The sequence below is a fragment of the Ochotona princeps genome, chromosome 11 (assembly GCF_030435755.1).
Source record: "Ochotona princeps isolate mOchPri1 chromosome 11, mOchPri1.hap1, whole genome shotgun sequence".
Lineage (NCBI taxonomy): Eukaryota > Metazoa > Chordata > Mammalia > Lagomorpha > Ochotonidae > Ochotona > Ochotona princeps.
This window is the reverse complement of record NC_080842.1, coordinates 32,993,437-33,019,344: the sequence shown is the minus strand read 5'-3', so window position 1 is coordinate 33,019,344 and position 25,908 is coordinate 32,993,437. Positions and strand designations below refer to the sequence as shown.

At 42.0% G+C, this 25,908-nt stretch overlaps 1 protein-coding gene across 2 annotated transcripts in view; it reads left to right on the top strand.

The window, feature by feature from the left end:
* Positions 1 to 1,130: 1,130 nt before the first annotated feature.
* The window catches only part of GALNT7 (polypeptide N-acetylgalactosaminyltransferase 7), a 141,031-nt gene continuing 116,253 nt past the window's right edge, over positions 1,131 to 25,908 (top strand). The window contains exon 1 of one of the 2 annotated variants that reach the window (XM_004579045.2): positions 1,131 to 1,570. In XM_004579045.2, the coding sequence (XP_004579102.2) occupies positions 1,445 to 1,570 (126 nt within the window). In that variant the 5' untranslated portion in view covers positions 1,131 to 1,444. The remainder of the gene's footprint in view (positions 1,571 to 25,908) is intronic. The other variant, XM_004579044.3, reaches the window with a different exon arrangement.

Here is a 25,908-nt window from a genome sequence, read left to right as displayed (position 1 = left end):
TGGAAAAAAAAAAAAAGGATATCTACAGAATATGCTAGCTGGCATTAACCCAAACAATGAAGCACATGAGTTGGTATAACTCTTTGTCTATCTTCACAATCCAAATTCTCTATTCCCCGCTCAAGTTTTAAATAGCCAGGTTTTATTTGTTTTTAGATTAAAAAAACTTAAAAAGACCTGCAGATACGAAGCAATATCAGGAAAAAAGATCAACTTTCACCATCCCCCAAACCTAGCATAAAATCTTAAACCTTCTGGTTTAGGCAGTTTGGAGTACTCCAAAAACATTGTTAATGCCTGCGATGTAAAGTAGCTGGCATTTTTAATGGAGGGTTTGGACGTAAATATTTCCTCAGGGCGGGGCATTGGTCAAACAGTTGCTAGTGTCCTTGCCTATGTAATGGTGGTATCACAGACAGGCCATTCAAGACACAGAATTCGAGGAACCACATTTGAGTGGCTGCAATCAAGACTAAGGAGGACACTAGGGGATGAAGCATTGTTTGAAACATTAGAAATCCTCCGTCTGTGGAATATAATCTCATCAGTCCGGGAACGGGGCTGGTATTGCCTGTTAGCTTAGGACCACTGGCTTTCCTCTCATTAGCTCAAGAGAAAGAGAAATGCGGCTTTTCCAAAGGAGTTCCTCCAGCTCTGTGATATTTGCACATCTTACCTGCCTTTCAGTTACAAATCCACCTCCTTCAGGAGAAGTGTGAAAAAGCAAGAGCAATCAATAATAATAAAAATCCTCTCGGCTATAAATCAGCCACGTGGAGTTACTGCTGCGGCAGCGGCAGCCCTGACTTCCTGGTTTGCTTCCTGCAAGCCGGTCAGCGGGGGGCTCAGGGCTAGGGGCGAGTGAGGCTGCAAGGTGCGGCGAGAGCCGCTGCTCAGGCGGCAGTGGCCCCAGGGGCCCTGGAGGACTCGGCGCCGAGGACTAGAGTTGAGGTCCAGAATTACAATAAAAGTTTGGGAACCTGGAAGCCTGAAGAGCTGAGCTGTAGGGGCAAAGGCTAAGGAGACCAGACCCGGGGGGGAAAAGTCGAAGTTAGTTTCGACGTAGCTGAGGGTTCTGAGGCTTGGGAAGAGGAAAAGGAGCGGGTGGCGGACTGAAAAAGGAGGAAGCTCGGAGGTGCGAGGACACCGGTGGGCTCGAGCTCTGCTGAGGCAGCCGCAGGGGAGAAAGGGGGCCGCGGCAGAGCGCGGTCCGGGCCCGCGGGCCACGGGGAGGGGCCGGAGGGAAGAGCCCAGGGGAAGGTAGAGCTGAGGGGAGTTCCGGATTTGGAGCTGAAAAGGGCAGGCGGCGGAGAGGGCGGCAGCCGGAGCGCCAGGGGTGGGGGAACGTGAAGGAGGCGGCGAGCCCGAGAGGAGGGGGAAGGAGGGAGGGGAGAGCTGTGGCGGCGGCTGCGCCGGGCTGTGTGTCTCTCGCCGCCGGAGGAAGATGAGGCTGAAGATTGGGTTCATCTTACGCAGTTTGCTGATAGTGGGAAGCTTCCTGGGGCTGGTGGTCCTCTGGTCTTCCCTCTCTTCGCGGCCGGACGACCAGAGCCCGTTGAGCAAGATAAGGGTAAGTGACCCGCCCGGCCCCCTTCGGAGGCGGGCGACCTGCAACTTGTGTTGTTTGCGCGCGCGCGCGTGGTTGTGTGTGTGTGTGTGTGTGTGTGTGTGAGGGGGACGCAGGGGGCGGCGGGGTCGCGGCGCGGCGTTGGCGCCGCAGCTCCGCAGGTGGTGCAGGCGCAGCGCAGGGCCGTTCGGGGGCGCCGAGCCCCCCGCGCACCCTGTCCACCCTGGCCGCGGCCGGCCCGCCCCTTCCTCCCGCGCTTCCTCGCTCCGGGGGCTCCGCACCGCCTCCGACACCAGCGCTGTTCCTGCCGCGGGTGCCGGCGGCTGCTGAAGCGGCTTCCCTCCGCCCCGGGACTGCTCCGAGGTCCCGGGGGCCGCAGCCCCTCGCCCGGCACCCGAGTCTTCGGTGCCGGGACCGCCGCGATGGTGGCGAGAGCGGGGAGGGGGAGGACGCGGGGTTGGTCCAGGCTGCGGCCTGTGGCGCGTGCAGGCCTGAAGGAGGCGAGATGCGGCCACCGGCGGGTCGGATGGACCAGGCCTTTTGGTCCAGTCTCCCCCCCCCCCCCCGCCACCTCCCGTCCCGGGGAAGGGGGTGCTCCTGGCCCGGCGCTCCCCAGCCACCCCGCCGGGTAGTGGGAGGGCGATGGCGCCCCGCCTCCAGCTCCTAGGGAGAGCGCCGCCTCTCCCTCCACTCCGGTGGCTGGGAGACCCGGTGCGGTGTGCGGTGGAGGCCTCGCCCTGGACCGGCCGTTCTTCTGGCTTTCCTGCACGAAGGGAGGGGCAGTTGGCCGGGGATTGCCGAGGGGCGTCCCCGCCCCACTAGCCGAGAGCCGGGCGTCTGGGGAAGCCCCTTCCCTGCGGGCGGCGCTCCGGCACTGCTGAGGGGACTGGGCGCCAGTTTCCCTTTCTGGGCTGCCACAGGGCTGCTCCGGCCGGAAAACTAACTTGTGCTGCGGGCCGGCCGGCTGCCCGCCCCGCGGTAGCTTCCCGGCTCGCCCAGCCCGACGCTGCGGGGCGCGGCGGCGCGGAGCTCCTGCGGCTCCACTGGGACGCATTTGTCTGCCACCCGGGACGCGAGTGTTAGCTCTGACGCTACCCGGCTTTTGAGGGTTTAGTCAGGCGCCTGGGAACGTTAGTTACTGCCAGCCGTGCCGCGCGGGCAATGGGCCGCGGTGGCTGCGGCTCCAGCGCTGCAGCACCTGGCGGAGTGTACCGGCATGATCTCCCCCAAGCCTGACCCTGTCCACTGAGCTAAGCCCTTACGGCCCGGCCCCGGCTCTTGCATCCCGTACCTGGGATGCTCCCCCGCTCTTCCTCCCCGGGGCCTGATGCTTGTGGGGGTACTAGAGGGTATGAGGGGTTCTGAACCACAGAGGTGGGAGGAAGTGCTTTGTGCAAATAAGGTCAGCCTTGGCTTTTACGTGAGCTTTTTTTTTTTTTTTATTAACTTCTGGAAAGTTGGCACAGGGAAGTTGGATGATAGGATGTATTCAAAGAGTAAAGATTGTAGGAAGAGGGTACCTTATCGGTTCTTGCCAGTGATTTAATCTGCAAGTTTCAGTATGCAGTCTTAACCCTAGTGGAGTCCCTCTGCAATATTTGGTGGATTCCCATTTAGGTCATCTACGTTGATGGTGATTTTTTTTTTTAAATCACCTTTTCAATGTTTCTGCGATTTTAAGACTCAGCTCTCCTAGAATGTGGGTGATCTTTTTATGATATTGTTCTCAAATGATTATTGGCCAAGAATAACAGTGTTACAGTTATCTGATTATATTTACATCATCAAGTAGAAGTGTTAACTACCCATTTTCTAGTAGAAAAATTGACAAAACAGGCCATGTTGAGAAAAATCCCCTGGTTCTCTCTGTGTAAAGGGTGTGGGAACACCATCTCTTGAAATATTTTATTAGTACTGATAAATAAGCCGTAATACTCATTCAGTAATCCATGACGTGGTGTTATCTTGATTTTTTTGGTCTGACATACTTGATAGTGCACCTGAGTAATATTAAAAAGGAACAATTGGATATCAGGAAAGCAGAACCCTTAGCTATCCATGCAAATAGTCATCAAGGCAATTTAAGGTACAGCTTGGACATCCTTAGAGCATCAACAGGGGCTGTTGCCTCCCATTAATGAAAGCAAGGTAGGAGCTTTTAAGATGCAGCAGTAGAAGACATCTTGAGGGATGATTCTCATCAGATACCCAGCTCTTGGCTTCAAGTGTTTGTTTAGTTCTTTTACTTGTAGGTATTGTCACCCTTTGCGAGACCTCTGCTTGGCTTCAGTGCTGCTCGATGGGCTGTTTCAGATCCCTTTCAGTCACCCAAGATAGGCTGGAGCAACCCAATTTACTAAATATAAGGTGTGCTCTACTCCCAACCTCCCTGTGCCACTTTTATCTTCTGCTGTCTGCGTTTCAGACACTAAACAAGACCATCGGCTTGGAATACCTGGGTTATTCCCAATTTACACTTACTGTTATACATAAAAATTGGACTTCACTGTACATAGAAATACTGTGGGGCAGGGAGTTTATGAAAGCCTTATCTGCTGAAAGAACAGTGGTGTTCCAAGATCTGAAGTGGGCATGTTGTTGATCTGAAAGTGGGAGGGAGTACTGCAGAGTGGGAACAGTATGTGCAGAAGTCCTCAGGCAGTGAGTCTGGAAGGGACATGAAGAGATGAAATACTGTGAAAGTGTGGAGCCCATAGCTAACACTAGGGATCAGGCTTTAAGGGCAGTGGGAAACCACTGAAGGATTGTAAGTAGGAAAGACGTATGATCCGATTTGTGTTTGGAAAAGATCATCCGGCTTCCTGCAGGTAGTATGCATTGGCCTATTGAGCAGCTAGGAGTCCTGTTAGAGTTTTTAACAGTTCAGGTGGCACATGATGTTGCTTGTGTTGGCCAGGTGACACAGAGATGAGGAAAAGTACATTGATTAAATTTGCTGTTAAAAGATTCCACAGCTCAGGATTTGGTGATTGAACATGACTGTACAGGTTTCAGGGAACCCTGATGATAGATTGTTTCATTATGGAAGTTCTGAAGACAAAATTTTACATTCTTGCATGTTATAGTTATGGGAAGCCTTATGCTTTTAGGCTTTGCCCTTTAAAGATTTTTAAGGTGAGCGCTTATTAAGATCATCTATTAAGAATTGCAAAGTGTAGAAAGTTCTTTTAAGTAAATTCTGTGGTGTCTGAGACTGACACCATTTACTTCAGATTTTAGCTGTGAGTGTTATTTAACCTTATTGCACCTCCTAATTATTTGTACCTTTTGTAATAAGATCTTGTGATATAACCTATAAATCAATTACCCATATGAAAGTAACCTAGAAGTTGAACCATAGGTCTCTGAAAATGAAGATTTGTAAAGGAAATGTTTGCAGGTCATTAACTTCAGTGGTTCTATTAAAAAGATTCAGTACTGCTGAGGAGCAATATGCAAATTGATGATTCTCTGAGGGTGCAAATACTACTTTAGTCAATCAATAATGCCACCTGGGTCCAGGATATGTCTTGTAGGACACTTTCAAGAACTCGTGCTAGGCCGATAGCTTTTATGTGATGTGCCAACTGACAGGTTTGAAAAGAGTATTGTTTAAATGAGGACTGGTGGCTACATTGATTATGCTGTCACAGTTGAGAGTTGCTGATGGGCTGTAACCTGAAAAATCCTGCTCTTGACCATAATGGATTTTATTTCCCATGGAAGCCCTGTGTTTACTAATAGGGCTGGAGCTGTCACTTGCTAGCTGAAGTGTGGTGCCTGTATGCTTCTCTCAGTTCCCCAAGCTTACATAAGCATGAAGATTGGTTTTTGCTTTTATTTACTTTTTTCAACCCCTCCATTCCTTCGCATCCCTTCACACTTAATAAATATCACACCACCTGGTTATAAAATCTGGACTTTGTAAGCCTGAAATTATTGCAAGTTTTTGTGTATCTTCCGAGTTGAAAATGGGAAGTTTTCATATTTCCTAAAGGTTCCTGTAAATCAAACAAGGTCCTATCCTACCTATGGTGAGTTATTGAGAAGGCAGGATTCATGTTGTCACCCACGATATATGTCCTCCTGTACTGAGTTTACAGAAAGCATTTGCTGCAATTTTTCAAATAATATAAAAGTAAGGTACATCCATTATGCCTCTTCATAGATTGGTATGCTGAAAATGTTTAGTAAATCCCTAAGCATTGTCCTATTGTTTGTGTGTAGTTGTTTCCCATTCAGTGGTGTGAGGTCAGGCATTTACCCTGTTTCTATTCGGGCCCCCTGTCTCCCTCCTGCTCCTAGAAGGCCCCAGGTATATTATTGAGAGTACTGAAGCAGAAGGCCTTGTTTTCAGGAGTTCATATTTCCAGTTGGACAGCAGAGGGGAGAGCAATTCTTAATCCCACTGCAGTGTAAGGAGAAAGAAGGGAAGGTTATCACAAGGATATGTTTTGTTCATGGCCAAACCAGTAGGTTGAGGAATTTTAAAATAGCCGTTTGGGGAGTACACAGTTATTAAAAAAAAAGAAGAAAACTGAAACAGTAACTGATTTGTATCACTGTCTTGTTACTTTGGCTGGCTGGGTGGAATGGGAAGTGAAGTGTAGAATACGATTTACATTTCAGTCCAAGGTGCATTCGATGTGTCAATAATTAATTGAACACTGAGGGAGAGAAAAGAAATGCATCATGAATGTGAAGCAAAATTCTGAGCGCGTATCATTTGTAAACAATATTTGTAAAATCTGACTTCAGGATTATTAAAGTTGGTCAGCAAAGTTTCAAGAACTACTTAACACAGGAAAGTGGTTATGATTATTTGTTATCAAAGTAATTGTCTTTGTTCATATTTTCAATTCTGGTTTTTATTCCTGAAAATGAACATTATAGTTTGATAGGAAACAGTAGCTATATTAAGGATTTAAAATCCTTAATCAAAGGCTATGCAAGGAATGATTTTATAGACGTGTCATATGAAATGGTAAATGGGCTAAGGGGTAGCAAGATAGAAGATGTATTAATGTGGATGACATTCTTTATAAGAATTGGAAAGTGTATTAATATTCAAAACATAGCATTTACTCAACAAGTATTTCTGATATTGAGTGTTTACTTACTGCCATCCATTGCTCCAGGCATGGGAGATAGTGTACAGTGGAGGAAATGTAAAGTTTAGATACAGTAAAGATGTTATTCAGATTTTGATCTTATGAGTCACAAATGAGAGATTATGTGTCTGACAATAGCAATTTTCTTTTGAAATATAAAACCAAACCTTTTTACAAGAACTATCAACCCAAAACCTTCTATCAGTCATAGTTATGTGTTGAGGAATTATTTTTTGGTGACACACAGCACTGGACCCTGGAAATGTAAAGATGTTAAGGACATAGACTCATCCTGATCTCTTATGTGAGATAAACTGTCATAAAAGGGAGATTCTTGCAGAGCAGCAGAATATGTGGTTGTTCAGAAGGAAAAGAAGAACATGCCATTTGGCTGAACATAGAATGTCAATGGGATTTGTCCAAGTAGCAATATAGGGAAGAACATTCCGATCTAAAGAAATATAGTGAGGTTAGAAAGAAACCCAGTTGTCGGGCCCGACGGCGTGGCCTAGCTGCTAAAATCCTCACCTTGAATGCCCCGGGATCCTATATGGGCGCGGGTTTTAATCCTGGCAGTTCCACTTCCCATCCAGCTCCCTGCTTGTGGCTTGGGAAGGCAGTCGAGGACGGCCCAATGCTTTGGGACCCTGCAACCGCGTGGGAGACCCGGAAGAGGTTCCTGGTTCCCGGCATCGGATCGGCACGTACCGGCCCGTTGTGGCTCACTTGGGGAGTGAAACATCGGACGGAAGATCTTCCTCTCTGTCTCTTCTCCTCTCTGTATATCCGGCTTTCCAATAATAATAAATCTTTAAAAAAAAAAAGAAAGAAAGAAACCCAGTTGTCAAGGCAAAAAGCGGTAAAGTTTAAGATTAGTGAAGTAAAAAGCAGTCGAGGATGGTCCAATGCTTTGGGACCCTGCACCCGTGCGGAAGACCTGGAGGAGGTTCCTGGCTCCTGGCTTCGGATCGGCACAGCACAGCCGTTGTGCTTACTTGGGGAGTGAATCATTGGAAGGAAGATCTTCCTCTCTACCTCTCCTCCTCTCTCTATATATGACTTCGTAACAAAAATAAATAAATCTTTTAAAAAAAATGAAGACACAGCGGAGAGCATTGTGGTACAGCACATAAAGCCACTGTCTGCATCCCATAAGGGTGCTGGTTCATGTCCTGACTGCTCCACTTTCCCACTTAACTCCCTGCCAGTGCTAACCCTGTGGCATATTTTGAAGGAAATTGAATGGTAAGCTAATGAATTCATTGTATTTTTATTAATTCAACAGAGAAGCTTTTTAGAGTTAAAGTGGCGACATTTGTTTACTTATTAACTCTCAATTCAATCATTCACTCAGCAAATACTTCAAGTATTGAGTGTCTACTAAATACTATTTATTGCTCTAAATATTGGACATGCTCTGGAGTAGTAGATAGTAACAGTAGTGATAGTTTACATGGTTTGAATTAGAGGGGATAACCTTCTAATGTAGGTCTCTTCTAGCCCCCCACTTTACAAGGTAGAAAGAGGTGAACTGTCCACAGGAAGTGATCCAGCCAGGATTCACTCCTGGATATTCTAACTTAAGATCTGTGCCGTCTAACCCAAACTGCAGATTTAAAAAAATAAACGCTTTAAAAAAAAAAAAGTTCACGTGAATTGTATGGCAGGAAAGATACTTGGATAATAGGATAATGTCACATAATCCCTGGGATTAGAATGAAGCTAGTGTATTGGAGAAGTAAAAATAAGGCCAATGTGACTGAAGCACGGTGAGTTAGGAAGGGCTTGATGAGCTCGGAGTATAGTCAGGATCCAGATGATGAGGTGTTTGGCTCCTGTGGTCTATTATTAGGGTTATCGTTTGTCTTAGTTTGTATCTGTTGCCCTTTGGCCACTAATATCCTTTCACTCTCAAAAGCACCCTGAGCTTAATAGCAAATTTTGTGGTCACTTCATTATGTGTGGTTCTAGATAAACCAAATGAGTCATAGCCTTTTCTGGCCACAAGTGGATGGGCCACATAAATAAACAATTGCAGTGGGTATGACAAAAAGTGTATTGGCTAAGTGCGCTGGACCCAAGAGCCAGAGAAAATACAGCATCTAGTCCATGAGATTGGGTGCTGTTCTAGAGCTTGTGTCAGAAAAGGACGTGCTGGAGATAGGAGCACATGAGCCTGGAAGAACAGTGTGTGCAAAAGCCTGCAGGACCGTGACTCATCCTGGGACCTGGCTGATTGGAAGATGGGACTGGTGTGGGGAGGAATGGCAGAGAGGATACCACAAGGATGATTAGGCTCCAAGCCGTGGAAAACTTGGAATGTTATGAGAAGTCAGACTAGGCAATATGGAATAATCAGGAAGCAAAATACAACGTATATCTGAGGAAAGAATTACCTCTTAGGACATAATAATAAAGCCTAAACTCAAGGGGGACCAAGGAACAATACAAAGAGAGGTTATGGAAATAGAATTGTCCAGTGTCACTAATGGGGAGGAGTTGTGCTTGATGGAATGGAAAAGGAAGGATGCTGATGCCTTGAGAAAGAGTGCCACTCCCTCAGCATCAGGGTCCCCAAGAGGATGTGTTTCAATACACATTATGTAGTGTGACTATGTAGTGTGAATAGGGCAGTGAATTTGCGCTTCCAACCAGTTCCCCTATCTGCTGCTTCTGCTGCTGCTCCAGAGAAGTACTTTGAGGGATGCTGGTCTAAAAGATGTGTTGTATTAGTTATTATGTATAAAATATGTAGTATTTTATAGCACATACATCACTCAGGTAGGTGGAGATGAGAATAATATTCAGAAATGGTTGTGTGCAAATAACAGGCAGGAGTGTGGTGTTTGAAACTCTAGGAATGAACTGTAGCCTGTGGATGGAGGAGGAAAAATGTGTGTAGGCAGACAGAAATGTGGAGAATACCTTCTTTTCAGGCTCCAGGAGGGGCAGACTTGAAGGTGCAGGCAGAAATAAAATAATTTAGAGAATGTTGTCTTATAAAAAACAAACCAAAATAACGAAGGGCCATCAACAAATTCAAATGCCACACTGAGAACGGAATGAGAAAGAATGCAGCAGAGTGACTGTGGAACTCGCTGAGAGAGGGTTGGACTCTAGTGGCATCATCATTGGCTTTGCAGTGTTAGTTTTGGTAGGTAATAGTCATCCTCACGCTGGGAAAATTACAAATAAAAGAGAAACAGCTTGTTAGAGAACCCCAGCTATCAAAAAGGAACTTAACCCATTTTTGGTTACATATGTGCTACATATTAAATACCTGTCTACCTCCCTCCACCCACCACTCTCCCAACTATTTGTGTGACAGATATGTGTGTTTATTTTTTTTAAAGATTTATTTTATTTTTATTACAAAGTCAGATATACTGAGAGGAGGAGGGATAGAGAGGAAGTGGAGCTGCCGGGATTAGAACCAGCGGCCATATGGGATCAAGGCGAGGACCTTAGCCACTAGGCCACGCCAACAAGCCCATGTGTGTATATTTTAAGTGGAACCGTAAGCACATAGGTGTGATAATACGTAATATCACATATTTTAGGCATTACTATTATAAGACATTTTAGGCATTGTATGGTTTCATTGTGAAGTCCAGTGGATTCTAAAGCTGAGATTAGAAAAAGTATTTAATATTTGAAATCGGAGAGGAAAATCTTATTCTGAGGATATTAGGCAGCTTTTTTCCCCCTAAGATTTATATATATTACGAAGTCAGATACACAGAGAGGAGGAGAGACAGAGAAGAAGATCTTCCATCCACTGATTCACTCCCCAAGTGACCACAACGGCTAGAGCTGAGCCAGTCCGAAGCCAGGGGCCTCTTCCGGGTCTCCCACACAGGTGCAGGGTCCCAAGGCTTTGGGCCGTCCTCGACTGCTTTCCCAGGCCACAAGCAGGGAGCGGGATGGGAAGTGGAGCTGCTGGGATTAGAACTGGTGCCCATATGGGATCCTGGTGCATGCAAGGCCTTGACCTAGCTGCTAGGCTATCATGCTGGGCACAGCTTTTAGTTTTTATTGCATTAACATGGCTGATGTGTATTTAAATAACAAGTGGAATTGCAAAATTGGTAGTCAGCATTTCATTAATCTTAGTTTTTAAAAATGAGGCTTACCGTTTTATTCTAGTTCAGCCCTGTTATTCGGAATGCAACTGTGAGACAGCTTGAACCGCAATTATCCTGGGCTTCAGTCCTTTCAGAGGGAGAAGAGCTAACTTAGAGTTGCTTCATTTGCTAGGAATCCTGAATATTTTAAAATGAGAAATGTTCTCATTTCTGCCCCATTATAAATTCCCTTCTGTGCTCCTCAGCCTTCATAGCATTTTCAGGCTTTGCTCTTTGAAAAGTATTTAAACACGCCAACAGGGAGACTCGATGTAGTTCACTGACTACAAGAGCTGGTACACTAAAACTTGAGTGAAAAAAAAATTAACGGTGCATTATCTAATTAGGTTCATAGCATTGCTGCACAACAGCCTGGTTCTCCAAATCTGGAAGGTACAATTAACTGCCAGATTACACCAATACCAACTGGTCTGCTGATAGGTTTCTAGGCAGATGAATAGACTAGAATAGATGACCTAATAATTTTTCCATCTTTAATTTTTATTGATTCCCTGGGTTTTAGAATGCTTTTGGACCCCAAACAGTGTACTATTATATTCAATAGTACTCTTACCTACTTAATTATCTGGCTTAAATGTCATTTTGTAGTTATTGCCTTTATGAAATTTATTTTTATAATATGCCTTAATGTTTATGTATAGAGCTACTTACTCTAAAAGCCTTCTATTCACTGGTAACATGTATACCTTATAAAAAGAATAGATATTTGTTAAATAGGCGTTAGCTGAGAAACTGCCCAAACTTTGTCTGTGGTCATTCTTGTGAAAACGTGGTCAGCATTTCCTTCCTTTATTTAAATGTTTTATTGATTTTTTCCTTTTGTTTGGCTGGAGGTGGGGAGGCTGCCACCTCTCACGCTGAATGGCAGTGTCTTCCACCAGACGCTGCTTCTCTTCCCAGATAACTTTAACAGATAACACGGGGTCAGGCCCAAGCCAAGAGTCCAGACCTTTTTTTTTTTTTAATTGAAAGTCAAATATACAGAGAGGAGAGACAGAGAAGATCTTCTGTCCAATGACTCACTCCCCAAGCCGCCGCATAGGCCAGAGCCAAGCGAATCCAAAGCCAGGAGCCTGGAGCCTCTTCCAGGTCTCCCACGCGGGTGCAGGGTCCCAAGCCTTGGGTCGTCCTCAGCTGCTTTTCCAGGCCACAATCAGGGAGCTGTATGGGAAGCGGGACTGCCAGGATTAGAAGCGGCGCCCATATGGGATCCCAGTACATTGAAGGTGAGGACTTTAGGTGTTAAACTGTTGCGCTGGGCCCAAGTGTCCAGTGCTTAACTTGATTTTCCCCTTGGGTGACAGGGATGCAAATCCTTGAGTCAGCACCTGCTGCCATCCAGTGTGTGAGGTGGCAGAAGCTGGTTAAGGGCAGAGGAGCCAGGCCTGGACCAGTTCACTCTGAGAGGGGATGTGGGCATTCCAAGTGGTGGTTGTACTGCTGTGGCTAATGCCCGACCCCAGCACTTCTGTTTCTTATAATATGCCTTCGTGTTTGTAATTCTCCTTTAATTTTTTGGCTTTTCCTTTTAGTAAAAATGCCAACCAAAACTCACTACAAGCTTTTCTGTTATGAGCAAAGTTTGCAACCATCTTTTACAACTGGATGAATACTTCTAAGTTCTGGCTGAAACCCTTGACTTAAAGCTAACCGATTGATTCCTAGTTATAAACAGTGGTCTTAGATTCAGAAGGTAGTACAGGAAACACTTCAGAACATTTTACAGAACTCTCAGAATTAGCGCTTGTTGAAGAGGTGCTGTGGCAACATTAGCACAATATCTTTATACTTCTTTGAGATGTTTTTCATGATATTCTTCATGCTAAACAGAAAAAGACTAGAACAATAAGAGACAATTGTACCTTGCAAGACTAAAGTCTGTCGGTAAGCCATAATGTTTGAAGTGCTCTCCAAGTTCTTTACTTGTCAGCATTTACTACTGCACAGATTTTCTTACTGTGTTGAATCTGAGGTAAATGTTTCATGTACATTTTTATTAACATCTATTGTTGCAGAAATGGTTCCCTTTCAACTCCAGCACGAAACAAAATTACCAGTTTACTTAAATGAGTCATGCCAGTGTCATTTTGCCAGAATCTATCAAAGATCTAAGTAAAAATGTTCAGGCACAGAAAAAAGGAAGGGGAAATGAGAAGGAATTGCCTTTTCTAAGATTTATGTTTTTGAAAGGCAGAATCCCTCTCACACTCACATACATGTACACACCATCCACTGGTTCACTCTACAAATGGACACAACAGCCAGGGCTGGATCAGGACAAGCAGGGAGCCGTGAACTGTGTCTGGGTCTCCCATGTGAGTGACAAGGATTTAAAGAACTGAAGCCATCATCTTTTGCTTTCTAGGTGCATTAGCAGGGAACTAGGTTGGAAGTCAAATAGCCAGGACTTGAACCAAACTCTCATAAAGGATGTGAATGCCCTAAATGGCTGCTTAGCCTACAATACCACAATACCCCTCCCATTGGAGAAGTTCCATTTAGATTTATAGTTTATAATTTTTTAACATCTCAAAAAATGATTTGGAAACAGAGTTAAGTAAGAAATTTCATTTGCTCAATTGTTTAATTCATCAATGAAAAATCTATCTGTGTAGGAAATTATTTGGCCAGAAAAATTTACCCTTTGATACACTGTACTATGCTGGGATTCTTTGTCAACAGCCTGTGAACCTAGGAAGCCAAAGGTCACTTTATATCTATTTCAGAACTCATTTCCAACATTTTCTAAAATACCTGTCTCATTAGGTATAGATTTTACAATGCTTCTTTGCAATGACTTACTCCAACCCAGCATTTTTTTTTGTTCTGGCAATTTAGCATTTTGACATATAATTCTTATGAGACAAGTTGATCATTAAAATGATTATTCAAATGTAATCGTACAGAATTAATATTCTAAGGGAAGTAGGCCATGAGTCTTAGTAATTGTTAGTATTTGTGATCTGTTTGGGGGGTTTTATGTTTTTTCTTTTGAAAGGAAACATTTAAAAGTCCCTTTTCAGAAGTCTGCTAATTCTTGCCAGGATGATTTAAAATGAATCAAAACTCCATTACAATTTTGGCAAATGGGCTCTCAATTACGTGACAGAATAAATTACTACACAGTGCTTTTAGAATAATGGAATAAAAATGACTGAATTCTTACTACTGTACACATGTAGTTTTTTTTCTATTGTAAATTTTTTTTTTTACTAAAAATCACTATCAAGATTGGAAATTTTGGTCACTTGAAATATAGAATTATATTTTAACATTTAAGCCAACGATGGCTACAATGAGGAAATTTAAGCGTGCAGTTGTATTGATAGTTGCTCCCTCTGTGATGGCCTCAGGAAATTCTAAGTCCACTATGGGAAGCTGTCTTGGAAGGCTGAAGGATAATGTCTTTGTGCTGGTGATCAATTAAAATAAATTTCATATACTCTGAAAAGAATAGTATGGTTAAAAAAAAAAAGAAAACCTCTTGACAGTTTCTGAAATTCTCTTCTACAACATACTGAAAGAAAGTGATTTCTAAATACCTTAGTTTTTTTTGTAAAGATTTATTTATCTTTTATTTGAAAGAGTTGCAACGGATGGAGACAGAGAGCGATCATCCATCTGTTGGCTCACTTCCCAAATGATTGCAAAGGCCAGAGCTGGACTGGTCCAGAGCTGGGAGCAAGGAGTTGCTTCCAGGTCTAAGCACATGGCAACAGGAGCCCGAAGCCTTGGGCCATCCTCTGCAGGCAGACCGTTAGCCTGCCACCACGCTGGCCCCAAAATGCCCCAGTATTTTCAAGAAATACATTTATGGGTCAAATTAAGAAAATTCTCCTGGTAGCTTAAATTGGGACTTTAAATCATGGCACATCTAACTCTTCTATTTTGAAATAAATACAGGGTTTCAGAAAGCATAGTTAACTAAAATGTTGCAGAGTTATTCACCTGCCAATACGATAGAACCAAAATCACCATGCTCTTTCCGCTGTTTTCTTAGCTAAAGAAAAGAATTGTTGGTATCATTTGAAAAGTAGTTAAAACACACAAATGTATACTATATTGTTATTCTCAGATGATTTTTCCTAGTTAAAATCTTGAAGGTTTTTAATAAATGTGCCCTTGTGTTATTCTCTATTAATTATTTGTGCAGGAAGAATGCCAGCCATTCTTGTTTGAGCAGCCTATACCTGCAACTAAATGGAAGGAAACTGCAGCCAAAAAGCTTGATAGCTTTACAGTGGTGCAGTCATGTTTTATAAGAGTCCTTGACCTCTGCTCGTTAAAAGTGTTCAAACCTTTGCTATACCTTGATAAGAAATCACTTCCTAAAGATAAAGTGAATGGCTTGAAATTTTTCTTCTGACTTGTGTCTACTTTTTTAGCTTAAATAACAAGTCCTTGTATCTAAAAGTAAACCTCTGTTGGGTTGTGATTTAAGATTTAGAAGGGCTGGTTAATTCCAGAAAGTGTAACTTAAGGAAGTTTATTTAAATGTTTAGTTAAGGAATACTTACTTTTTCGTTGTTAGTGCAGGAAATCAGAAAAGTAATAGCACAAGTCATGTCGGTTGTTCATTACTTTTGGTTGCCTAATGAATGGAAATGCCTTGTCTGCCTGTCCTGTAATTCTGTTAAAAATAACTGCATTCTTGTTTTTTCTCCCTCTTTGAAACACAGTATTCCTGTGATTATTACGGCCTGTCATTTGTTGAGTATTTGGCTAGCCCATTGTTTTGGGGGGTGGTTTCCAGTGAGACCCAACTGCTAAAGTGCAAGTGATTTTTTTCAAGGTTGCCTATGTCAGTCATGGAGCAGCAGACTTTATGCTGCAGCAGGTTAAGCAGTAGCTTGGAATACCTGCATCACATCCAGCTACACCTACAGTTTGAGCCATGGCACCTCTGTTTCCGATCCAGTTTCCTGTGAATGGTCCTTGGGAGGCAGCAAATGTGGCTCAAGTACTTGGGTTCTTGCCACCCACAGAGGAGAAATCCTGCACGAAATTCCTGGGTTGTCCTGGGCCAGCCTTGGCTGTTGTAGGCATTTATGGAGTGAACCAGAAGATATCTCTTTCACTCTTTGAAGTAGATGAAAAGAAACATGACTGAAAATATTAGTCCTTGTATTAACCACAGGGCAGCTGGAAAAACTAAACCTGCCATTTGGGCAAACAGCATGTTGCCTCTGAGTCATGAGGCTGGCAAGGTACTCATAGTTCTCAAGCTCACAGAGAGATCTTTTTGTAATACACCTGGTTATCTTTTTTAATTAAAAATAACTGAACCTTGTAACTCTGTGTGATGAGCCAGTGCTAATGAGAAAATAGTGCTGAAATTATATATAATAGACCTTGCACAATTTTTTTCTTTTTTGCTCTGTATATCTCTATGCGTCCTTTCTCCACTAATCTCACCTGTCTCACTTTGCAAAAAATCTGGTTTCGGAGACTTTGACTTCTGTGAAACATCACAGATTCTCAAAAGGATGAAGGATGAAAGTTAAAGATTCTGGTGATTGACTAGGGATGGGGAAAAAATTAGTGAGTTAGTTTTTTGGCACAAAACTCTTGTATTGAAGGACTGCAGATTTTCCTGAGTGAAATGGGTTCAGTTTTTATGCCGCAGCTATGCCATTCCTGGGAATATATCCAAAGGAAGTTAAATTGACATAGGAAAGAGATCCCTGCACTTCTGTGCTTATAGTACCTTAATTCACAATAGCAGAAATATGGACTTAACCATTGTCTGCCAATGATTAGATAAAGAAAATATGGTAACTAAACACAGTAGAATATTAGTCATAAAACAGAATGAAATCCTGAATTTGCACCAAAATGAACAGAACTGGAGATCCACTAAGTGAAATAAGCCAGACTCAGAAAAATAAGTCTTTTCCTCTTAGTTGTGGAAGCAATGGTGAGAGAGTAAAATGTTATATAAATGTCATATTATTTGGTATATGGTTATCAATGCTGCTTCACCGAATCAATCCATGTACATGACACTGTATTCTTCTTTCCTCACATGTTACTATAATGAATCCCCATGTGATATTGTGATATTGTGATATTGATATGTCTGTTTTCAGGAAAAAGTCTACATTTGAAATTTGGCAAAATGTTAACATTGTTAAATTTTAAACCTGAAAAGACAATAAACTTACATTTTAAAAACTGTCATAGGATTGACCATTAATGTAGGTTAACATGTTCATATCCTCACCATTAGCATAGATTAACATATTAGAGTACTTGAGTTTTATACTCACCTTCAACTATAACTTTCTGCTAATGTAGACCCTGAGGGGCAACAGTGCAGTCTCAGGTGATACAAACCTGCCACCCATATGGGAGACCTGGATTGTATTCTTGGTCCCTGGCTGTAGTGCTCGCCCAGCTCCAGCTGTTGAAGGCCTTGGAGAGTGAACCATGCACAGGTGTACTCTGTGTGTGTGTGTGTGTGTTAAAACTAAATAAAACTGGGCCCGGCATGGTGGCCTAGCAGCTGAAGTCCTCACCTTGAATGAGCCAGCATCCCATATGGGCACCGATTCTAATCCTGGTGGCCCTGCTTCCCATCCAGTTCCCTGCCTGTGGCCTGGGAGAGCAGTCGAGGACGGCCCAAGGCCTTGGGATCCTGCACCAGTATGGGAGACCTGGAGTAAGTTCCTAGCTCCTGGCTTCGGACCAGCGCAGCACCGGCCATTGTGGTCCCTTGGGGAGTGAATCATCGGACAGAACGTCTTCCTCTCTGTCTCTTCTCCTCTCTGTATATCTTTGCAAAACAAATTAAAAAAAAATCTTTTTAAAATAAATAAAATTGCCTTGTATGTACAGTGATGAAAATCAAATCTTAGCAGAACATCTTCCTGATAGTGTTTTTAAAACCTTGATTTAGAACTGTTGTTTTTCTTTGAAATATTACTAGTCCAAAAATTAAACACTAAAGTTTGTATCTACTTCTCTTTATCCCAATACCTCTTATCAGCCAACTATAATCACAGATCATGCATCAGTTTTACATAATAACTACTTTTTTTAAGATTTATTTTTATTGTAAAGTCAGATATACAGAGAGAATAAGATACAGAAAGGAAGATTCTCCATTCATTGATACACTCTCGAAGCACCGAACCGGCCAGAGCTGCACTGATCCCAAGCCAGGAGCCAGGAGCTAGGAGCTTTTTCTAGGTCTCCCATACGAGTTCAGGGACCCAAGGCCTTGGGCCATCCTCCACAGCTTTTCCAGGACACAAGCAGGGAGCTGGATGGGAAGTGGGGTCTGCTGGGATTAGAACTGGTGCCCATATGACATCCTAGCGTGTGCAAAGTGAAGAGTCAGCCACTAGGCCACTGCACCGAGCCCCATAATAACTACTTTTTAGGAATTTTTGAGGCAATTGGAGTGAGAGTGGGCTGCTATGCCCTGGTTCACTTCCAGAATACCTGGAGCGGACAGGAGCTGACAAGTCAGTTCAGGTGGGGACTTAGTGACTTGTGCCTTGTCTCCCAGGGTGCATGTTAACAGGTACTTGGAATCAGGCACTATGATATGGGATGATGGACTTTGTCACTGATGTCTTAATTAGGTCAAACACCTGCCTCAGTGGCCACTTTAGGTGTGAGACAGATCTGTTCCTTAAGAGGTTTCCTGATTTATTTCTATTATTTTCCTTCATTTACTTAGTTCATGAATTATTCTTTAAATGTGTGCAGGTAGGCATTTAGAAATTTATTGATAATAGGTGCTTGACATGAAAAAAGTAGAACTCAACAAAACCCGCAATGCTTTGTCTCATTTGTAGTAAAATAAATGCCTGAGGAGGTTTGCTGTGTGCCAGTCAGCTTGTTATTTTTCAGCAGTCACCTTTGTCTTATTCAGAGAAGACTTGGGTTGGTTGAATTCACAGCTCTAGGACAGCATGGCATAGTGTGACACATATTTAAAGTGTGGGTGGTGTACTTGGTAGCCACCTCTTATCTTGACACAACAGCACCTCGTAAGTACTGCTGAGCATGAAAATCATTAATTCTCGAAAAAGAAAAAAGGTGGAGAACTTAATTTTGGAGAGAGGAAGCTAATATCATTCTGGATTTGGGTTATATTTTTATACGAATGAGTACAATACATTGTGGTTTAATAATACTACTTAAATGTTTCCTATCCCAGGCCAAATAATGTATTAATGTATGTTGTACATCTATTACAAGCAAAAAGAATATACAAATCAGAGAGACTAAATTCATGATGTTAGGTTGTGTACAAGTTACCAGGAAGTAGTCAAGACTAAATTTGGGCTTCTGTGAATGTTTTTTATTTGATTGTATAAGACTTGAAGCCTGCACATTTGCTCTTACTGTTGTATAAACAGTATACTGGTTAAGCAAGAGATGCAAGTTCTGTTTGGATTCATGTGATCCAGTGGCCTCATGCTGCAGGGATAGTTTGATAGTCTGGTGATAGTTTCAAGTCACTGTCTCTTTAAGAGTTAGAAAAACTCAAACATTTCCAGAATTAATTGGAAAGATTCCCAGGGAAGTAACTTTCAGTTAGATTATAATATTCTTTACTAGACCTATAGGACAGGGCAGGGAGATGGTGCTTTTAGATGTGAAGCTGTGTATGTGTGCTACTTAGAACAGGGCTGTGATGAATGGTATAGTTTGTGGTTCAGGCTGATCATTTTTATATTAGGGTTGGAGGAGTAGAAATAGATGGTGTAATCTGCATATATTTATATAAAGTTGGGTCGATAACCTGAGTCTTAACTTCCATGAATACTAAGTATCTTGGGGAAAAAAAAGTCATACTGCTGTTTAATTTTCCTACCCATGTGTAATATGTAGCTCCCCAAGGAAAAGCTAGCAGCTGGTAGATTAAAAATAAAAGGCTGACATCATTATGAGTACAAGTACACATGGACTCTGACATGGGTTAAAATCCTAGTGCAGTCATTGTTAATAGCCTCAGTGAGATTGGTCTTGTGACAGAACCTTCTCCTAACTTCCTTTTTTCCTTAGTTTGTGAGAGCTTTTAAACAGTTTAGCTTTTCTTATGCGTATTGCTTTTCCTTTCTGTTTTGTCAGCTGATCATAATAATTTATAGTTTTAAGAATGCTGGAATGAGTATTTTGGTTTTATAAGTTTGTTATGAAACCATTCTTCTAAATTATAAGTTATAAGGAGCCAGAGATTGTCATTTTGTTCTATTTTTTAGTTAAGCCTTTCAAGTTATGCCCTTCAGTGAACCAATGCTCCAAAATGGAGAAAGAGGAAAGTACTATTATATACTTACTTTTAAAATAATTCTTCTTTTTTCCTAAAAGTAATTTTTCATTGAAAAAATGTTAAAATGTAAAGCAAAGTAAGAAAACAAAAATTGCATATAATCCATCCTATCCAAGATAATTAGCACTATTTGTTGTAGTTCTTGCTCAAATGTAAGTATATATATACAGAAACCACAGTACATACACTACTGTGTGGATTGGCTTGTTTATTTCACTCTCAACATTTTGTTTTTAGGATATATGTGACTATGTAAACTTATCTTTGTTTAAAATAATGGCCATTTTAACAGTGAGCTTTCTTTTAATTTATTTGAAAGGCAGAGTGGGAGACACAGAGAATAGTATCCTCCATCTGCTGGTTCACTCTCCAAATTGCTATAAAGGCTGTTGGCCTCCCTGGATGAAGCCAGGAGGCTGGAATACATCCCACTGTGTTACGTGGGTGGCAGAGACCCATGCATTTGGTCCATCTTCCACTGGTTTCCCAAATACAATAGTGTGGAGCTAGAACAGAGGAGCTGAAACTCTGACCAGTCTTGGATGTGGATGCTCATAGTGGCTTAACTCACCGCATCAAATTGCTAATTCCCTTGAAGCACACAGAGCATTGTGGTGGGGGCAGAGCAGAGTGAAAGGGATACTTGTGTGTTGGGAATTATAGATCCTAAATTATTACAGGCAGTGCGTTTCCAAAAATTCCTCCTGCCCCTTTGGAGCTTCCATAGGGGATGGAAGAAGTCCATACTCTGCCATGCAGGAACCAGCGTCATCGGAATGACAACCAGGAGCCCTGAGCGGGTCCGCAGAAACAGAAGAACAATAAATTTCCTTCGGGTCTAGGGAGGGGAACTTTCTCTGGTCCTTGCCTGGTTCCGGCTCTGGGTCTCCACCCTCTTTCGCAATGACCATCAGGATCGCTCCAGAAACCCCTCAAAACAAGCAAACTAACATACAAACAAACAAAAAAAACATAGATTAGATAGACAGACAACAAGGAAAGCTTAGAATCAGACAGGAAATGGTCAGCGTGGATTCACTCATACCTCAGCGGGTGGGACACAAAGATTAGCTACTCCTCACTGGGGTAGTGAGGATTTCTCTGCACACCTCTCCTAAAAATGTTCTGCACCTAAACTGTTGACACATGTCTTGTTAGAGTTATAAACCAGTTCAGACCACCCGAAAAACAACCAGGTTCAGCAAAATCATGCTTACCTGCATTTTCCTTTTGACATACTGGTTAATCAGTACCATGTCAATTAATACCATAACGTTGTAAATTGTTGCTGACGTTATGTTGGGGCATTTAATTGATTGGGATGATACTCTGCCAGCTCTACCTTCAAACCAGAGATGGTCTCTCCAAGTAACCGTTGAACTTACCAGGACAATAAGATGCTGGACTTTATGCTTGTTAAATACTTCCAATGAAAGAATCTCAACTGAATTTGAATTGTGGTAATGCAACAAGGTGGAGGAATCCACCATAGGGGGAGGGTTTGGGGAGGGATGGGGGGAATCCCAGTGCATAGAACACTGTGTCACATAATGCAATGTAATTAATAAAATAAAGGAAATTAAAAAAAAAAGCTTGGAGATGATTCTTAGTTTTTAGCTTGACTTACAAGGCTTGCTGTATAACTTAGGTCGTTTCCTGGCCCACCCAACAATAACATGAAGAAAACAAAAGTGACCTGAAGGACAATAAAACTGGAAGAACAACTCTTTTATGGATGCAACTTGTTTCATTAACTCTTCCTTATTCTCCCACGTGTAACCCACAGTTTAATTTTGAATTGTGGTTACTTAGCACTTGAAAACTTTAAAACTTCTGTGTGGTAAATTAGATTAAGAAAGCCCAGGCACTGACCATGGGTTAATTAGAAGGCTTAATACATATGTAAAGCACTGAAGACTAACAGCAGAAACTTCAGCCAACACCATGGGTATCTCCGTTTGTTTTGTGCAATTGACACGTTAAAGTAGAACACACAAGTCTGCTCATTAGGTACAAAAATCGCTATGCACAGATCAGCTCCATATAAAAGCTGAGTTTTCAGTGGATATTTTACACAAGTAGGATCAAAATCCGGAAGAATTTCTTTGAAAAATCCTAGCAGGGTGGAACATCACTTGACCAATGCAGTTCTGAAGACAGAACAATGGCTGTCAAAAGAGAAGGTCACAGCTCAGCCCTTTGGGGATGCCGAAGGTATTTATTTTGCCCGTCACTTTCCAGAGGGCGGAAAAGAGCTTTCTGAGAAAGCTTACCAAAGTTTTGTCTCTCCTGGGAAAGCTTCATCAGAGTCCTCAAACTGTGACAATGCTCCTGCTCATTCCTCACTGAAGCAAGGGCAGTTTAACAGAGTGTTAAAGAAAAATTGTCAAGCTCTCGCTATTGAGTTCTGTTAGTCTGTTAAAGGCTTTGGAAAGTCCTGCAGAAAAGAAACTTTAGCATCTTTAGCTCATCTTCTCTAAGTAGACCTGGACTTTGATTGTTTTTTAATGAACATTAATTTTATTTAAAAGAATTTCAGTATCTTGAGGAATAGTTTGGTGATTGTGAAATCAAAGGGCTGAATTACCTGAGTGATGCTGCTGGCCAGTGCTCCTGGATAGGTGCTCTAGTCCAACAGGTTGGACTCTGGCTGCCCTTCCTTGCTGAATTCCACCTCTTGGCCTTGTCACATGTCCTTGAATGACATGCCATCATCCAGTTGTCTCAATGTTACTATCTGTCAAGATTGGTTCCAATTCTGTCTTTGAAGTTTTCCTTAGCCATCTTAGTCCACATTCATTACTATTCTCAAAAAAGGTCCCACATTTTATACATGATCATAACAGATTATAATATTCTCTTCAGTATGTGGCCATTTCTCCTGTTGGTCAATAAACTCCTTGAAGGCAGGCTGACCCTGTTTTATACTTGGTCCTTAATCCTCTACTGATTTATCCATGGTTTTTCTCCATTACAGCAGAAATGTCCAACTCTAATTGTTTTTGTTCTTTTAGCTACTCATTTTTTCCTAAGTTAAATTACAGGAAAAAAAGTGAACTGTTCATGACATTCAGCAAGATGTATAGATCATTTAGTCCTTAAACTGAAGGAATTTCTTCAGTCATTTACTTGTAGCACGATATGGTGATGTTGCTTTCTATTCAGATACAACTCACTGATCTTACTCTATTATAAGAAAAATTTTTGTTTTGTAAAATTTTATAATACAGAATGTAACAATTAACCAAAAAAAAAAAACCTGTAGTGATCAGTTACAACAGATTTCCTGGAGCAACCCCTTCTTGGCAGTCACTTACATCTTGCTACATTGCCAAAGCAGCCCCATCAGTCTACTAAGGAATTGATAGTTTCCTTCTATGCAGGGGACCACAACATAAATGTTTCCTTGACTTTAGTTGTAAATGAAATGGTTTTCACTGTAATCCACATTAGATGACTAGTCATATAGAATTGTCTGTTGTGTAATTATGTTTTGGTTACTAGAAACGTTTCATGTAATGCAAGCACCAAAAGAATGCTCCTCAACCTAGACTTGTGCTTTTATGTCTGGAGGCCAGCTCCAGCCGAGTTCGGAGATAGAGAAGGGAGTATAGAGTCAACGTAAAGAGACATGGACACAATCACTTGGTGCCCTCTGCTAACAGCTCAAAAAGCTGTCTTTTATGTTTTTATTCAGACACATCACAAACTTCTGCATACATATTTGATTGTTCTATTTTTAACTTCATGACCAAGCTGGCATGCACAGATGTTCGATTAGTTAATTTTTTACTTCATGGTAAATAAAGTGCTCTTAAAGATAATTCTGTACGTTACTATAATCATTTTTCTTCAAAGCAAACCATGATTCATTCTTTAGTAGTAGCCATTGGGCGACAGCCAGGACTCCAAGGCCAAGGCACATGAGGTTACCTTCTAATTAGTAATACATTCCTACTACATTTCTACTTTTATAACTTATCTATCACTTAATAGGAGAAATACATCAAAAGGGAAAAGACATAGAGATCCAAGACAAAAATTTCAAATATTAAATCCCCCTACAAGTACAAACTAATTGTACTCCTGTGTGTAAATTGTTAAAGACCCACTCACCAAGACATGATCAGTAACATTAACTCCAAAGCTCACATCAGTTGCAAAAAACATCTCATGGTTGCAAACAACAATGCCTCAATAGATTCTTCAGTCGGGTGGTTGAGTGTCCATGCGAAAAGGGGGTGAAACTGTTGAGGTGGTTGGAGAGACATCCGGCAGGTGTTGCCAACAGGGGAGCTGTTCTCTTTACACCTTTGTGTGCCCCAATGACAAAACCTGGGAGTCCTCAGCTCCCAGCACATTTATAAATATTATGCAAACAAAAGAAGCAAAAGCCATGTCATGAATATGAGTATTACTCGGATACATTTTGCAGCATTGGTAAGATCTAACGAGGCATCTTCAAATGTTAGTTTAATAGTTTGCCCTGAAAAACATCACCTCTTCTTTTGGACACTCTCTACAATGATCATGGACGTTTCTCCTTTGCACCAAGGAACTTGTGTGTATAAAATTAGCATCACCTGTCTTGAATGTGTTTGCTCTGTCTTCAGTGTGCACAGATGCCTGTGGAAGTCCGAGTGATTCCTGCTCAGAAACTTGACCTCCACCTTCCCTACCTTTGCTTTGGAAACATGTGAAAGCTAGAGTGTAGGATCCGTTATCTGCTGCCTGTCTTGTTTGTGAACATTGAAAGATGACAACTAAATATATGAGTTTTATTTTATTAGAATATTGCTTTGCTACTCAAATAGAAATCTGAAAAGATTTTTTTTATATGAATACCCAGACTCTTAGCGGTAACTCATCTTGGCCCCAGTGATACCACCAGAGATACATGCCCTTTCTCTCTTGTTAGTCTGTCATTCCTAAAGAGCTGTTCTCGTCTAACAGACCACAACTTTACTACTTCATCTGTTTCCACCAGTAGGAAGGAAGCTAATAGGAGTTTGCTTTCTTTTATTTGTATATAATCAACTTTCAGTTACATTCCATTCAGCAAAATGTTGTTACTTTGGGGAAAGTTGGAAATGTATCCTTAATGGGGTCACCAAATGCAAATTAAAATCAGAGTCTAGGCTGAATAATTATTGAGACAGAAAGGGGAAAGAGACGTTAGGAGAAATAATAGACTTTGCTCTAAGAGAGAAGCATAGAATTTTTTTACAATAAGGTTACAGTAAAAGCAAGAGCCAAAATTTCAGTGTTTGCCCAACTTTTGGTTTTGCTTAACATCTGCTTGCTTAAAAAAGGTTACTGTGATTTTGTCATTTGGTATAAGTTTGATCTTCTTGCCCAGATGTACAGTTGCTTCTTATAGAACAATTTCTAGTTTCTTTATGTGGGGGCCTATACTTCTGAAAGGCAGTCGATGCTCCAGCTGTCCTAGCAGTAGAAGGTAGTATATGATGTCAGCTCAGTATATACATTTGAATTCTTGAATAATGTGTTATCATTGCCTTGAAAGGGTATAGAATTAAATTGTGGGGGAAAGAAAATGCTCCTGTTTGAACCTTTCCTTGCAAGTCTTTGTATCTAGTGGTTGGTGGTATCCTCAGATTAACATTTACGTTCAGTGGTATCCCATAATTCCTCTTTGCTTTTAAGCTGTAATCTCACATTTTCTGTCCCATGGATGCAGTTGATTGGATTGGAAGTGTCCAAGCTAGATTAGTTGTATTCTTTATGACTTTTGAGACCCATGGCATTGTCCACTAGAGATAGTACCAAGTTGAT